General features: G+C 44.4%; 1 protein-coding gene across 1 annotated transcript in view; it reads right to left on the bottom strand.

The window, feature by feature from the left end:
- Positions 1-15750, bottom strand: part of OGFOD3 (2-oxoglutarate and iron dependent oxygenase domain containing 3) — a 40246-nt gene extending 24496 nt beyond the window's left edge. The window contains exons 1-6 of the mRNA XM_061455634.1: positions 15572-15750; positions 14527-14744; positions 10451-10526; positions 9492-9534; positions 3069-3133; positions 2427-2483 (exon numbers count right to left, since the gene is read on the bottom strand). Of these exons, the coding sequence (XP_061311618.1) occupies positions 2427-2483; positions 3069-3133; positions 9492-9534; positions 10451-10526; positions 14527-14744; positions 15572-15657 (545 nt within the window). The 5' untranslated portion in view covers positions 15658-15750. The remainder of the gene's footprint in view (positions 1-2426; positions 2484-3068; positions 3134-9491; positions 9535-10450; positions 10527-14526; positions 14745-15571) is intronic.
- Between the last annotated feature and the right edge of the window lie 103 nt (positions 15751-15853).

Here is a 15853-nt window from a genome sequence, read left to right as displayed (position 1 = left end):
AAAAAAAGCCAGTGAAGTAGCCAGAAATCTAAGGAACACAGAGCTTAAGACAAAAGGTGTTCATTAGATTGCAGAGTTGCCAGATCAATGTATCAGCAGCAGCGTAAAGAACCAAGTAAAATTACAAGTGCCACAGAGAAGTTTCTGTGAGATACAAGCTCTGCCAAGCCTGAAGATGCAGTCAGGAGCCACCACAAAGCACAGTTCAAGTACAGTGACAGGGACACTCAAAGCTTTGCAGGACTGTATAGCTTCTCTAGCTCAGTTGTCAGCATCTCTGTGCTGTTCCCAGTGACAAGCCCTAAAGGCAGCAGAAGCAGACAATGCAACGCTCTTCTACAGCCAGAAAGGTTTAACAGAAAACATGAAGAACTTCGCACATGAAGAAGAAATAAAGGGAGAAAGGCAAACTATCAGCTCCTTCCCCTGCTGTTTCTGTAGCTCCACTTCAATTTGCAACATATTCAGAGTAAATCTTTGACAGCGCCATTTTCTGCTGAAGTCACAACCCTTAAACCAAGCATCGGATTTAAAGGTCTCTCTTCAGGGTAAAGATGCAGCTATTACATGAAACAAGAGGAACTGCTGTAATATGCTTGGCAGATGGTGGTTAAACCATCAGCCTAGAAACCATAACTGATTGAGGCAATGTAATTTTGACAGAGACCATTTAGAAACCAGCCTCCTGGCTCAGAATGCCTGCTCAGATGTGTTATGGTTGCAATCAGTAATACTTAGACATGAATTACACTCAGTTAGGCCTCTCAAGAGTATATTTTTAAACTGACCTTGGTAGGTAACTGAACGTAATAAAGATAAATGCTCCCAAGAACAGCATAAAATCATTCCTTAAGGACATAAGGTCCTACAGCCCATGTTAAAGCACGGCCATTAATATGAAAAGAAGCATTTAATAATACATTTTGTATTAGATTTGTATCCAGCGACCAAAATGCCTCCTATATTGGCATGAAATACCAATGGAATATTGATATTCCCTAGCAGCTCTCTCATCTCCCAGAATAAGGATCAGAAATCCATAAAAACTGTTGAAAAGCTGAATGTTTCTGTTCATATGAAACAAGTACTCTTTAGGAAGACACTGCCTCCATACAGCCATGGTATTTCTACACATTCTTTGATCTTCTACAGAAAGGAAGGCAAAATAATTACTATCTTTAAAATACCACTATTTTGGTGAGGCAGTAACTACATTGTCTTTATACAGTCAAAGTTCAATAATAATCAAGAAAGCAGCTTTTAACCTGCTGTAGTGGAAGGTGTCCCTGCCTGTGGCAGGGGGCTGGAAATAGATGAGCTTTAAGGTCCCTTCCAACCCAAACCACTCCATGATTCTGTGATTTTGGGGGGCAGAAGTGAACACATTTTAAAAGAAGTTCATCTATAAAGATGACAGCATCTAAAAAATAGTTGTTGACTGGAAACAAGCTTTAATTGGTTAATATTTTAAGACAAAATTACTATACTAATGAACCCAATAAACCTATTTTGGCTACTTCATAGTACTTCCACCACTAGAGGGAGGTCGTATTCCTTCCCAAAGGCAAAGAGGAAAGGCCAGAAGAGTCAAAATGTTCAAGCCAGGTATATTTTAAATTACGAGAAATCAACTGAAACACATAACTAAAGATTTACTATGTCTCGTCAACGACGAATGCTTGTACCTGAAGTCTGGCCACACTGCTTCACAGACACAAGAAACTCATTACATTTGTCAGCTTTGTTAAGTATATGAGCAGGTCCACAGGAAAGCGAGAAGCATCAGATGCTAAAGCTATTACATTACAGAGCCATTTCATAGTCTGGCTTCTTACAGGGAAAGTATGCTCTGCTCCTCTAGCCAGAACATCAGTAATTTGAAGTCCTTCCACTCCCTGCTTTACCATTTTTTATGTTTTGCTACACTTCATCCAAAGAACCCCACAAGCTCCTAACGCGGTAATAGCATGGGATTGTCTGTCACCTAACACAACACCTCTTGGATAATATGTGTGAAATACGAGTCAGTGGTAAAGGGTTTTACATCCCAGCTATTAACGTTCCAGCAAATGAGCACAAAACCGAGATGAAGCAACCCTCCTTGCTTGCAGGGCTGGCATCAACCTCCTACACAGAAACAAAAAGGTGTGATGCTGCCATTGTTCTGATTACATTTACACCATAATACTGTCCTGACATTGTCATGCAGCTAAACTTAAAGCAGCCAATGTTATTGATCAGGGAGTCACCAAAAGGCCTTTCTACTTATTTTCATCAAGGCATCTTAATTCACAGACATTATTATTTTGAGCTGCAGAATCAATTGGATGTCTGAATCCAAAGGACAATCCCCTCCCAACCTGCAGTGCACACAAGAAACAAAGCCCCGTTCTGTGGTTCATCCAGCAGCTATTGGGAAGCTTTACCGATATAATGCAAAATCCTCTTCTGTGAAGATGTCTTGAATTTTGTCTCCAAAGTACCTGAAAAATTAAACAAGTCTGAAAGAGGAGTTGCTGAATCGAGTGCCTGAGCAGCACCAAGATGCATTCTCAACCCCCAACTGTGCTTTACCCACAATCAGAAAGTGAAAACGCAACACAAAAGAATCCTACAAATGCTTTTGAACATAAAACGCCAAAGCATTGCTAAATGATTAAATGAAGGATCAAGAGGCAGCAACTGTTAATGGAATACCCCAGACATGAGAAGAGTCTGCCCACACCATGAAATAAGCACTTGGATTCAAATTTAAGGGTTCAAGCTACTTATTTCTTCCACTCCACTGCTGACAAACCAGACTGTAACTGTGAAAAAATACTATTATTTACTGGTGTAAGAACTCTGAAAAGAAAGGTAATAGCAGTTCTCAAAGAGCCCACTTCAACACAAGATCAGTTTCCCTGCCACAGAAGCACTATAACCGGTCATGGAAACCATGGTGACTCTGCCCAGCTCCTGCAGTCTGTCATTTCTAATTCCAGCCCACAGGGTTTGAGAAACGTGGAAAGGCAATGAGTGCTGAAGGTGTAGGGTAACAAGAGGCAGCAAGCCACAGCCCCCTTTACCTGTACAGATTAACAAAATGCTTCCCCAGGGAAAGAGCTCCGGAGTGCAAGTCCAGAATTGAGGCCTGGGAAAAGAAACAAGAAAACAGGACAAATGAGCATGAAAAGGTTTTATCATTATTTAACTATGACCTTTAATAACTGTCCCCAGCTGGCTCTCACTTTTCACAGCCTCCCAAGTAAAAATATTAGCTTCTAGCATTCAGATTCACATCCTATGCCTACTTTACAATAACAAACCTCCTGCAGTTTGCCAGATTTGCAGTTTGCTTTAGATTGGATATAAGGAGGAAATTCTTTCCTGTTAGGGTGGTGAGGCACTGGAATGGGTTGCCCAGGGAGGTTGTGAATGCTCCATCCCTGGCAGTGTTCAAGGCCAGGTCGAACAGAGCCTTAGGTGACATGCTCTAGTGTGAGGTGTCCCTGCCCACGGCAGGGGAGTTGGAACTGGATGATCTGAAGGTCCTTTCCAACCCAAACCATTCTATGATTCTGTAAGTGCATGAAATATTAAAGTACTATGAAAAAAGCATAGAACCTCTACTCCTGAGATTCAGATCTGACAGAGAAGTGCCAAAGCCCTCCTCCATGGGCTAGGAGGAAGATGCTGTGTTCCAAGATCCCTCCTTGAAGACACTTCCCTTCCACACAAAGATGACTAATTTTCCCATATTTGTGAGGCACTCAAATAGCAGCACTAATATTTATCTTGCCCAACATTTGTTATTAAAACTTCTCCTTCACCAGGAGTTCCTGTGTACTTCTCAGATTTAATACAGACATAAAAGTCTGTTTAAAAGAGCAATTATAATTCTAAGGCTTACTAGAGCCAAACTTCTTCGCCTCAATTTCTAAACCACTGTAAAAGAAAACCAAAGAGTGAAAAGTTTTTACAGATGAAAATTCAATCTATTTCTTCATCCAATTCAAGCTAAACACTTCTGCTGAGCTCCAGACCAAGCTAAAGAGATTAGTATTCAAATTTGCCAGGAGGGAGAGCTACCTCTCAGGTCTCTAAATCCTCTCTCTAAATCAAGTCAAGTACACTTTTGCATGTCCCTTGCTGTCCACAAAATACATGTTTGTTTTGCCTCACTTAACCAGTACTTAAAAATATGACTGCCTAATAGCTGGCTTATTTACTTATACTGGAAATATCAAGTAGCAACAGTTAATTAACTTGACCAGCACCAAAGTAATGACATCTTTGATATACAATATCCGGGCAAACACACTCATCTTGGATTTTGGCATTTCTTGATGCATGACATACCATTCCCATTATTCTAACAAAATCCAAACAGTAATAATACCAGTAAGTATGTTGCCTGGAAAGAATGATACCTTCCATCTTACCAGCAACAGGAATTTCTGGGCATGGTTGGAACAGCACTGTTTGAAGCCACTTTGTCTCTATACCCAAATGCAGACAGGCTGGTGAATGAGCAGCAGCAAATCATCGGTCCAGAGGCATGCAAGAGCTGCAGTGCTGGGCTAGCAATACAGCTTCATGCTCACCCTTAGTCTCAAAGCACTTTTCCCCCACCTCCTCTGGATCATGGTGGAAGAAGACACTCATGAGAGTCTCTCAGTAAAAGAAAATTGCTGCAGGCTCAATTGAGCCTCAGAGGTAAATCAGGAGAACTCCACTAAAGTCCCCTTCTGAAAGGGATATAATAGCTGCTTTTAATAAACCTACCCAAACAATTCTATCTACCCCTTTGAAAATATACAAGGTAACGGTAGTTCTGGTGTCCTCAACATAAAAAGGACATGGAACTGTTGGAACAAGTCCAGAGGAGGTCACGAGGATGATCAGGGGCTGGAGCACCTCCTGTATGAAGACAGGCTGAGGAAGTTGGGGCTGTTCAGCCTGGAGAAGAGAAGGCTGCGTGGAGACCTCAGAGCAGCTTTCCAGTGTCTGAAGGGGGCCTATGGGGATGCTGGGGAGGGACTCTTCATTTGAGACTGTAGTGACAGGACAAGGGGTAATGGGTTTAAACTGAAACAAGGGAAGTTCAGGTTGGATATAAGGAGGAAATTCTTTCCTGTGAGGGTGGTGAGGCACTGGAACGGGTTGCCCAGGGAGGCTGTGAATGCTCCATACCTGGCAGTGTTCAAGACCAGGGTGGACAGAGCCTTGGGTGACCTGGTTTAGTGTAAGGTGTCCCTACCCATGGCAGGGGGGGTGGAACTGGATGATCTTAAGGTCCTTTCCAACCCTAACTATTCTGTGATTCTATGAGCTATTCAAGTGGACATAGCATGAGCTTTTCAGACTCCCTCTTCCCACAGCTCTCCAAAAGCTTCAGAGGACTGTGAAGGAAACAAGTTCTCACACTCCTGCAAGGGCAGTTCTTGTAATAAGCTTGACTCAAGCTTCAGCAGCAAAATGTTCATTTATTGCTTTCTGGTTCTGTGCAATTGTCTAAGCTACAGCTAGAAGCAGTTCAACTGCTCCCAGGTAGCTTCAAATCCATGCTTGTGATCACGCTGAAGTAGATTACACAGAGAAGTAACAGGACATCTGAAAAGATGAATTTAATCTAAAACCAAATTGCCTTTCAAATACTTTCAACGTGCTTCCCAAGCACACACATTTCTTCTCACTTCTCAAGCTCCAGGTGATTACAGTTCCGAAGGTGCAAAATAACCAAATGAATCAATAAAAGACACCCCCCAAGAAGGAGTCATAGCTTTAAAGACAGTAACCAAGATGTAAACCTAGAAAAGCCAGAGGAAGACAAGCAAGGGAATCTGAAAAAGAAAGAATATTCTTAAGGGTTGTTTCAGACAGGGGAAACAAGTGAATGCCAAACAGACAAGGACCTGATTAGGCATGAGCACAGAGCTATTTAACAGCCGCCTTGAAAAGAAACAAACATTTATTTTGGCCTCTGCCATTTCAGAACATTAAACATCTGCAGCATTATTTCCTACACTGGGAAAAACACCTTAGTGGGAACCTGAGTCAACACTGTTACTTCCAAGTTCAGCCCTCTGGACAAAGGTCACCCTGCAATTCAGGTGAGTGGTCCCAGGCTGAAAGCTCTATCCAGGTGATATGAAGATGGCCAAAAGAGAAGAACACAAAAGCTTATTTCTGTTTGTGTGGAGGAGCTGGTAGCACCCCAAACCTTCCCACTCCTCCTGCAGGAACATTCACACACTCAGAAGAGGGAAGAGCAATGGAGGTTCCACATGGCCACCAACTCCTGAGCAGCAGCAAACTTACTCTCACTGCAAGGCAGTCTTAGACAGGCTTTCAAAACAACCCCACCTTGAAATCCCTCTCCAGCTTCCTAAAGTCCAGATAATCCCACCAACACACAGCTGTAAGGAAAGACATTGCCAAGTGCTAACAGGAGACTAATCAAGAAGGAAGAAAACTCTGCAGCCTGTAGTAGAGGTACGAAGTAAGTATTAGGCAGATGCTTTATCTTCTTGCTGGAAAAAGAAACCACAGAGCTGAAAGCATTTTGAGGACTTCAGAGGTTGGCTGGGAGGGCTGAAAGCTGAACAAGGAGGGATACGGTCTGCAGAACCACTGCTCTATGCATGGGTCAGTGGGCCCACACCAGAAGCCTTTGCTTGGCAGTACAGCTATATAGGTTGGTTGCTTCACCCAGTGATTCAGAACTTCAATTTTCCCCTGCAGAAGGGAGGTTTAAGTGGCTACTCCTGCCAGTTTAGCTGCAACACAGGGAAGAGACTGCTGCTGACCAGCTGCAACAAGGGGCTTCTTTTCTGGGGCTTCTAAATAAATGCCAATAGGTCTGATGATACTAAAGAGTTTCATTTACACTAGAGAGATGTTACGATGGCAGCACCTACAAAAATGTGAACAAATGAGTCATTACCAGGGTGACAATGCAAGCAAGGATAGTGAGCAAGAAAGTACTAGGCAGGGAAAGAATCTTAGAATCATTTAGGTTGGAAGAGGAGATGTCATTATCTTTAAGAAAGATAATTGCACTAAGCTAGTGCAAACATCATGAGAACTAATGTTCTTCATTCAGAGAATGTGAACTGCAGAGTATAAAGCCATTTTACAGAGGCATACAAGGGAAAGCAGCATTATGGTGGAGAAGATGCTCCTGTATGGCTTCTGTTTTGCTCCTGTATGGCTTCTGTTTAAAGTCAGACTAGAAGATTACAACAGCCTCTTCCAGCCTCACTCCCTGTGTAAGTACAAGTAAATCTAGGAGTAATTAAAAAGGAAGAGCGGAAGCAAGCTCAGCAAGACAACTGGGACATGACTCCTGGGAGGTTTCAATAATTCAGATGTTTGCAGGGACTTCCTCAAAACAAAAGGATGGAAAAGGAAAGGAGTTTTTGTGCTATACTTCACTGCTCCAAGGAAGCCGGAAGAGTAGCAGACAAAAGGAGAAGAGAATTGACAGAGTCACAAACTGCAGGTTTAGGACTTTAATAAATTATATCCAGCACAAGCACAAATCCACTTCTGTGAATTCAAAAGAAGTGTAACAGATAGGGGGAGAGATCAGAAGTGTTGCTTACAAAGGGGTGAAGAGGAAATCAGAAAGAGTAAAAAAGCAGCCTGCACCCTAACAGAAATCTGAAGAAGTTTTATCTGGAATAGTGGAGAGATGAAAGTGGCTCAAGAAAGAATTAAAAAACACAAACAAGGAGTTATTGATCCTTTTCCTTAAAAATTCCTTCAGTCTCAGAACAACAGACATAACTGCACGGAATTATCCAAACACTCTAAAGCCAAAGAAATTTAAAGCAACCATCCAGACCTCATCCAAAAGGCTTGAGGCTTGAGCAGCATAGAGGTAAAGCAGCTAGCTGAAGTAAGACTTGAAGTATTTTGTATGTTATGTAGATAAGAGATTTGAAAAGATAAAAGGCTCAAACAAAGAAAGAAAATTTAACCTCTACATCATCAGCACACATCTAACAGTATTTAATGATATCTGGGAGTCATGATGCACTACTGGGAACATACCATGACATTGAGAGTACAAGCACGCACATCCAAAAAGAAACATAACAGAACAGGGAGAAAGAGGCATAAAAGAAACCAGGCGAAGGAACTGTATTCAAAGGCTTCCCACAAGCAAGCCCTCCTGGACCACTGGTCAGCCCTTGTTTTTAGCATCTTTCAGTGTTTATACACTGGGTAAGGCCTCAATGCACTATCACACCACTTTCTTCTTGGACCCCTCCCTGAGGACTAACAGCATGCAATGACTTTTTCACATTCACTGATGATGAGCAATGTGACAAGGCTTGGATCAGAGTCCAGACATCTCAATGGACATTGGATTTCTTAAGGAACTTATTTTATTGGAGCAACAGAATCTTCCTCCCCTCCCTCATTTCCCTTCCCTTAAAAAGAACAACAAAACAAAGAACCCACTCACAATGATGCTTCCAAAATGATATTTACCTCACTTCATGCCTCTTTCAAGCTTTCTCTGCCTCAGTATCCCCAGTTCCCTGATCCCCAGCTGGATGTTAGCTTTCTGTGGTCCAAATCCATAAAGGTCTGTGTTAGGCACTACCCTTCTAATCCCTCTTTGGGGAAGTCTAATGAAAAATCACAGGTAGGTCCCAAAAGAACAGGATAGGAAGCCCATTTGACAACACTGATGACAGGAGTTAAGCTGCAGGTCCCCACAGGCACAGTAATATAGGCCAAGCTGCAAATTATGCAACCACAGAACTGAACAGGGATCATCTAAGGGATTCTGACAGAACTGAACAGAGAATTCTACGTATATTGTAGATGGACAACACTGCTTAAGTTTCTCAGTTACAATTTTTCTGCAGATCTTTCTCAGCAATCACAACAATGACAAAAATCTTTGGTTTCAAAGAAAAACTTCCTCCTAATACATTCCCTAACTCAGCAGGGGCCTGAGGAAGTTGATGTGTTCACAAATACTCAAGAAAAGGTCTGGTCATGCACAAAAACATCCTAAGAACAAAGACAGGGGAAGAAATTAGAATAAGCATGCCCATTGAAAATGAAACCAAATCCACTTCTCTTTAAAGAGTATTACTCAGGGGTTATCTGAGGATATTGCACAGCATTTTTTGTCACGACACAAAACCAGTTTTCACATGATGCTGTGAACCAATGCAGTTTAGTTTCAGAAGTCAGACTTGTGCAGTTCTGCTATAGTAACCGTTTCCAGATGAAGACAAAACCAGCTCAAGAGAGGCACCAGAAAGAGCAAAACTGAATAATAGGAAATCTCAACTGTATTGCAGAAGTTATGATTACACTGCTAGCAGAAGTATTAATGGGAGATAATATAACTTCCTGAACAATTTTTATTCCCCCCAAATCTGAACGTAAGGAAAAATTCTCCACCTCCTTCAGCCCCCAGAATGATTTATAACCTTGCCTTCACAGTAAAAGAATGTAAAAAGTAACAGGACACTGCTCACCCCTCCATCAGATCCTCCCAAGGACAGTCCCCTCTCTGCTATTCTGCAGGCAAAACAATAACCTCAGATGAGAACTGAAGTCTGATTACTTTGTCCTTTAATGTCATTATTTACAACATGTCACTTCAGTAAGTGGTATGTGAAGCATCAGGTAACCCAATGGAGTTAAGAGAAGCTGTCATTTATTGGAAACTGAATCTTGCAGCCTATTACGAAAATAAAGCATCTGAGCTTGTAGCCCCTTCCAAAGTCCCCAACACACCCCCAAGTCTTTCAAATTCATTCTGGCCAAGTAAGATTAAACATAAAAACACCCCCATACCTTGATTCTTAGCAGCAGGGCAAATAAACCTGGCCAATACAAAAAAACCTGTATCAAAAAAATCAGGATTCCAACTGAATTTGAAGTCAAGAGTGGCCAGCCCAACTAGGGAGCAAAGCACTTACACAAGCTGCATACCACTTTCAGCATGACAGTGATATTCCCCACTGACATGATTATCAAATGCAAATCACACTCGAGGAAGCTGGTAACTTTTCTAAGTGCATAATTTCACAGTGTCCCCTACGGTTTGATTAAAACTCACCGCTTGATGTTCATAGAGCACTCCATGGTCAGCACCAGCACATAATTACCCAGGAACTAGCTGAAAGGAGGCTTATGTTGTTCCGGTTTTAAAGGCCAAATGGAACAGAAGGCTGAGTGAAAATCCTTTAAAACATACTTAATTGGTTTTCCTTTCTTCTCTACAACACTCATGTCCCACAGAGCTCCACAGAGGCAGACTCTATGGAAGAGAACTGCCTCCACTACAGCAAAACCAGAAAAATCACTTTAAACAAAGAATACTACCTGTTTTAACCTCCTCCTGCAGCTAACGTGCTCTGTGCTACACCTTAAACACTGGCACAGTCATTAAAATGCTCCTAAAAGTCTGCAGAGCTAAAAGAAAAATTACCTACGGATCCTTTCAGCTTCTTCCCTGGTAATCACTGCATCGGTCACACCTCTTCCACACTTCCTAGGTGTGCACCCTGGAACACAAGGAGGGGAGAGAGAAAAAAACAGATCATCTTTCAGACAAGGCTCCAACCAAGTCTCTAATGTTGTCCTACTCCCCTTTGGGATTCACAACATTCAGAAGGGACACTGGTGCACTCACAATATTTCACATCACTTAAACTACAAGAAAGTTACATCTTCACTCTGGTGTGTTCTGCACGCAATGAGAGAAGACAAACCAGCCAATGTCACTGGTGATTCTACACGGATTCAAGTCCCCAGGACTCACCTAAGCTACGTCACTTTCCCTACCATGACTAATGAGTGCAATTCATGGGAATTACAACAAATAAGCTGACAAGTTATTTCCTGCTACGTCCATACCGAAACTCAACAGAACGGAGGTGATCTAAAAGGAATAAATCTCAACACATGAAGTATTACAGCCCTGGAGATGTGGCTGCCACACAGGACCCAGTGCTTCCAGCGCTCTCGTTAAGCAAAATGCACAACTTCTGCCTTTAAAGACAAACTCCTTTTCCTCTTGATCTGAAAATACTTCTTGTAAGCCTTAAGTTTGCTAAAAACCTTTACAAATTTGTTACAAACTTTGGGGTTACAACTGATTTACTGGTGTTCCTTTGCATATCTACCACTTCAAGCTAGACAATATGGCACTAAGAACCACTGTATTTGTCCACTGGAAAAACAATGTTAACTTGGAAGAAGCAGTGAATTTGAACATTCTAACCATACTGCCAAGAGAATAAAAGCACTGTATTTCAGATCTGCTCAATCCCTTCCCTTCCCAAATACAGATAGAAGCAGATAACATTCTGTATGGGGTGTCCATACAAATATACCTTGAAGAGAAGCTTTTTATGTGAAACTTCACAAGAAGTGTCTTGAAGCACACAGCTTGGACATATGACAAGAAAGCCTCCTAAAATTCATGGCTAAGACACCTAACATGGAATTTTAAAAGCTCGTGGAAAAAGCCAGCAGCACGTTTCAGGTGAAGAACATATGAAATTTCTCATGAAATTAGAAGACTGGTCCACGGGCCTTCAGGCAAGAAGAAATAAGATCAATACTGAGCCACCACAGACCTTGGGATGTCACACTTGGTACTTTACTGGGGAAGATCCATAAAGAGATGTAAAGCCACTGAAGAGTTGGGATGAGTGCGTTACCTGACAGCTGCCAATACCCTCACTGCTGCTGAACTGAGCTCCTCTTCAAGGATTATTTGCTCATCGGAACACAAAAGGGTAGGAGGAAACTCACGGAAAGAAATCAATTCACCCATGGAAGTCAAAAGCATTCATCTGCTCTGATGGAAAGCCATTATGATAACCATGACCACAGACTGACAGCGAGAGAAATCTTGACACAGCATGAGTACTTTGTAGGAATTTCTGCTCCATCTTCCTGGATATACCTTGGCTCTGCTCAGGTATGCTGCAAAGCCCTCCATTTACACCAGTTTCAAGAAGAAAGAAGCCATGAGGAAGAGGTGTGGGTGAAAAGGTGAGCAGCACCAGCAACCTACCAAATACATACACTGTTTCCTTGCTTGGGAAGAGTCCCTTGTTTGATAGATGCTTCAATTGAGTCAAAGGCACCCAACACCAAGCAGAGTGTTTAAACACAGGTTAAGGTCAGGAAACCAAGTGGGTTACGACACAGGTAATTCATTCCTATCACCCAGTGACATTTCACTATAAAAAAGTAAACTGCTGATATCCAAACTGAGCTTCATAACACTGTGACATCTTTATACCCAACAGAACATCGGGTAGAGTGTGGAGTACGTTATGTGATTTGTGACTGAGCTAAATCACAAATCTTTGAGTGGATCTTATGTTTACCAACAAAATGTTTGGGAAAGTTTTTTTTAGTTCTAGGAACCCACATTGGTCCCTCTCCGGCTGTTATTTTTGCATGCATCCAAGTTTAATTGGGTGCTGGAAGCTGTGACTGCCTCAGCCATCTGTCTCCTGTTCAGTACACAGGAAATAGAATGTAACACAGGGGTCCAAGTGCCTTAACTGCAGCCTTGTCTTCTACTTAAAGTGGCACTCGGCCAAGAAACACATGCTGCCAGGATGATTCACAGGAGTAAAAAGCCTCATCATCATGTTCCCCTAATGCTGTCCACTTCAAAGCAGGATATGAAGGGGGGCAAAGATTTACCAGATGCCATCCCCATAACCACACCAACAGTCCAGATGCTAAACCTTTTCTTCCACTGCTCACAGACTTCTCTGCTTTCCACATCCACTGATCTAGTCTCTGGAAAAGAGACTGTCTCCTGGGCAGTGATCATGGATGCTTCGCACACTGACACAATAAATCAAGAGACTACACAGGAGTTGCATCAGACACACTAATTGCCACAGTAGGTTTAAGTAGTTAACCATGTCTCAAAACTGCAGAAAAGGCCAAGATCTGATCACAGGGCTCAGAATGCAGATGAGACTGTGCTTACAGAACACCTTCTGCAAATAAGTTCAGTGCTTGTCCTCTCAAAAATTACACTTTGTCCTGTAATGAAGCATGTCTACTGGCAGGCAGTGCTATGGAAATAAACCCACTGCTCTGTGACACCAACTATCATATCATTTGAAGCGCACTAGAAGCTCAGTTGTAGCAGTTCAGTTTGAAGCAGGGACAGGTGCATAAATAAAAAGCTCATCTTAACTGTGGAAACTTCACAGCTGAGCATCAGACACCAAGTGGTGACAGGAATGTGCCTCCTTCTGATAAAGAGCCACCAGCTGTGGATGTAAAGACAGAGAATGAAAAGCTATTGAGTGAGAGGAAGTTATTTCCACAGTGACTAAAACTCCGGGGCTGAATCCGGTTTGGCAGATAAGCCGTAATCCACATTTACTGCCCCACTAAGCTGTCAGCAACAGACGTGGAGCAAACAGCTGAGCTCTGGCAGAACAGGAGGCTCAGCAGCTCACCACCGCCCTCTTCTGGGCACCGAGCAGGAGACGAGAACCGAAAAACGAGAGCAAAGTTTATCACGGCTTCAATTAATTACTTCAAACAGATGCTCACACGTTTCTAATATCACTGATCTCTTTCTGAAAGCATAGTAGAAGGGAACACATGCGATTTGGGTTTTAGTAGAGGTTTTTACATTAGTTAATACGCAGTAACAAGCAAACATCTAATTAGAAAGCCAGAACAAAAACTCTCACAAGACGATGTGCTTTTGCTACTGTAAGGTTGACACCAGCCATGTCAATCGTTCCCAAACGAAGCCAACAGAGGTCACACTTCACTCTGCAGTTCGTATTTGCACAGCTTGCTCCCCATAACATCACAAGAATAGAGAACACATTTGTTCCTCTTGAGAGAGAGCATCAGCTTAGCTCAACTGTGCAAAATGCAACCTAGACTCCCACTGCTCTTCATCAGAGAAGATGAAACCCTTGCATCCCTCTCAAAGATCCAATATCAACACTCTAAAGAAATAAGTGCCAGAGAATATAAATACCAAATTGACAGAAAACAGGCTCAGCTGAAAGATAGAGAAGCACTTTGCAGGCAGCATCAAAACCTACTACACCGTTACGTATCTCAAAACAAGTGTATTAGAAGCTGGCATTTGTGCCACTACCCCATGACAGCAGCACAGACAATAGCCTAAATCAGTTCTATTCCATAATCTCTATGGCATTTGCTCACAAACTCATCCACAGACCTATTACAGGAATCAAGAGAGTATGAAAAGACACTAGAAGCAGATTGAGCAAAAGATTTGTTTCATAGAACCCAAGCAAAGCATTTTCAGAAGAGAATTACACAGGAACAACAGAAAAACCTCAGAAGCAACAAGTCCTGGGATGGCCCAAGAGGCCTGAACGCTTAGGGATCTAAACAATACACACAGCAAGCAGGTATCTGGCAGGAACAGAGGGGGGTTTACGCTGTTAATATGTTTTAACAGACGTCAATCAGCAGCTAACGTCCTCTGGAAACTGCTTCATCCCACTTCAGACAGTCCTGTCCAAATACCTTCAAATCTCTTGTGGCTGTCGTAGTCCTCGGAGCAGGGGATCTCGATGAACTTGTCCTGCAGGGTCTCTCTGCGATGGGCCAGCACCTCAGTGACTCCATCCTCAGCACCCAGGTACCTCCAGCTCAGGAGGGCACTGATGGCGGCAGAGGCAAGGAGGAACAATGCCCTCAGCCACCTCCACCGTGACTCCTGCTGGCCTCGGCTCCTCTTGGCACTGGGGAGGCAAACAAGCTCCATGTAATTAACAGACCCACTCCAGAGCCTGTGATGGACCACTCCAGCCACCCACTACCAGATCCCTGTATTCAGCCCTGGGGAGGCCGCACTTTGAATCCCGTGTTCAGCTCTGGGCCCCTCACTACAAGAGAGGCATTGAAGTGCTGGAGCAGGGCCAGAGAAGGGAATGGAGCTGGTTCAGGGCCTGGAGCACAAGTGTGATGGGGAAGGGCTGAGGGACCTGGGGGGTTCAGATGGAGAAGAGAAGGCTCAGGGGGGACCTGATGGCTCCCTACAACTGCCTGACAGGAGGATGGAGCCAGGAGGGGCTGGGCTCTGCTCCCAGGGAACAAGGGGTGGGACAAGAGGAAACGGCCTCAAGCTGCACCAGGGCAGGTTTGGATGGAGCTGAGGAACAATTCCTTCCCCAGAGGGTGCTCAGGCATTGGAACAGGGCAGGGCTGCAGTCACCGCCCCTGCAAGCGCTCACACAACGCGGAGACGAAGTCTCAGTGCCACGGATTAGGGGTGGCCTTGGCAGGGCTGGGGAACGGCTGGACTGGATGAGCTTAAAGCGCTTTTCCAACCTGGCTGACTCCAGGCCTCCATGGCAGGGGAGTACCGACACCCGGCTGACCCGGCACCCCGAGCGCACACAGACGTTCCCAACCACCCGCCCGGCGCGCCCAAAGCCTACAGCCGCCCTGCCGCAGGGGCCGGCGGCCCTGCCACAGGCCGCTCCCCTCAGCCGCCGGCCCCGCGCGCTGCCGCTCCCGTGCAGGTGGCAGCTGCCCGCCGCAGACACGCGGTGGGTCTCGTCGGTACCTGCTGCGGCGGCCCCCGCGGCCCTGCCCCGCCACCGTCCCGCCGCTCTCGGGACCCCGCGGCGCCGCCCGCCGCTGCGGAGCCATCGCGCCCGTCGGCACGGAGCGATGCGCTCGGCACTCCCCCGCCTGCCAGGGGAAAGCAATCGGCCGCCGAGCAGCAGCGTCTCAGACAAGCGGACACCAGAATACGAGGAGCGGCGGAGGGGCCCACAGCGAGGCAGCGACCGGACAGGGCCGGGACACCGGAGCCGGGACAGACAGCCGCGGCCGAGGGCTTTGT

This window comes from Pezoporus flaviventris, unplaced genomic scaffold, assembly GCF_033815535.1.
Source record: "Pezoporus flaviventris isolate CSIRO_AGI_PZ_B2104156 unplaced genomic scaffold, CSIRO_AGI_Pfla_v1 ptg000020l, whole genome shotgun sequence".
Classification (NCBI taxonomy): domain Eukaryota; kingdom Metazoa; phylum Chordata; class Aves; order Psittaciformes; family Psittacidae; genus Pezoporus; species Pezoporus flaviventris.
Note: the sequence above shows the minus strand (reverse complement) of the source record. Positions and strands in the feature narration are given on the sequence as shown.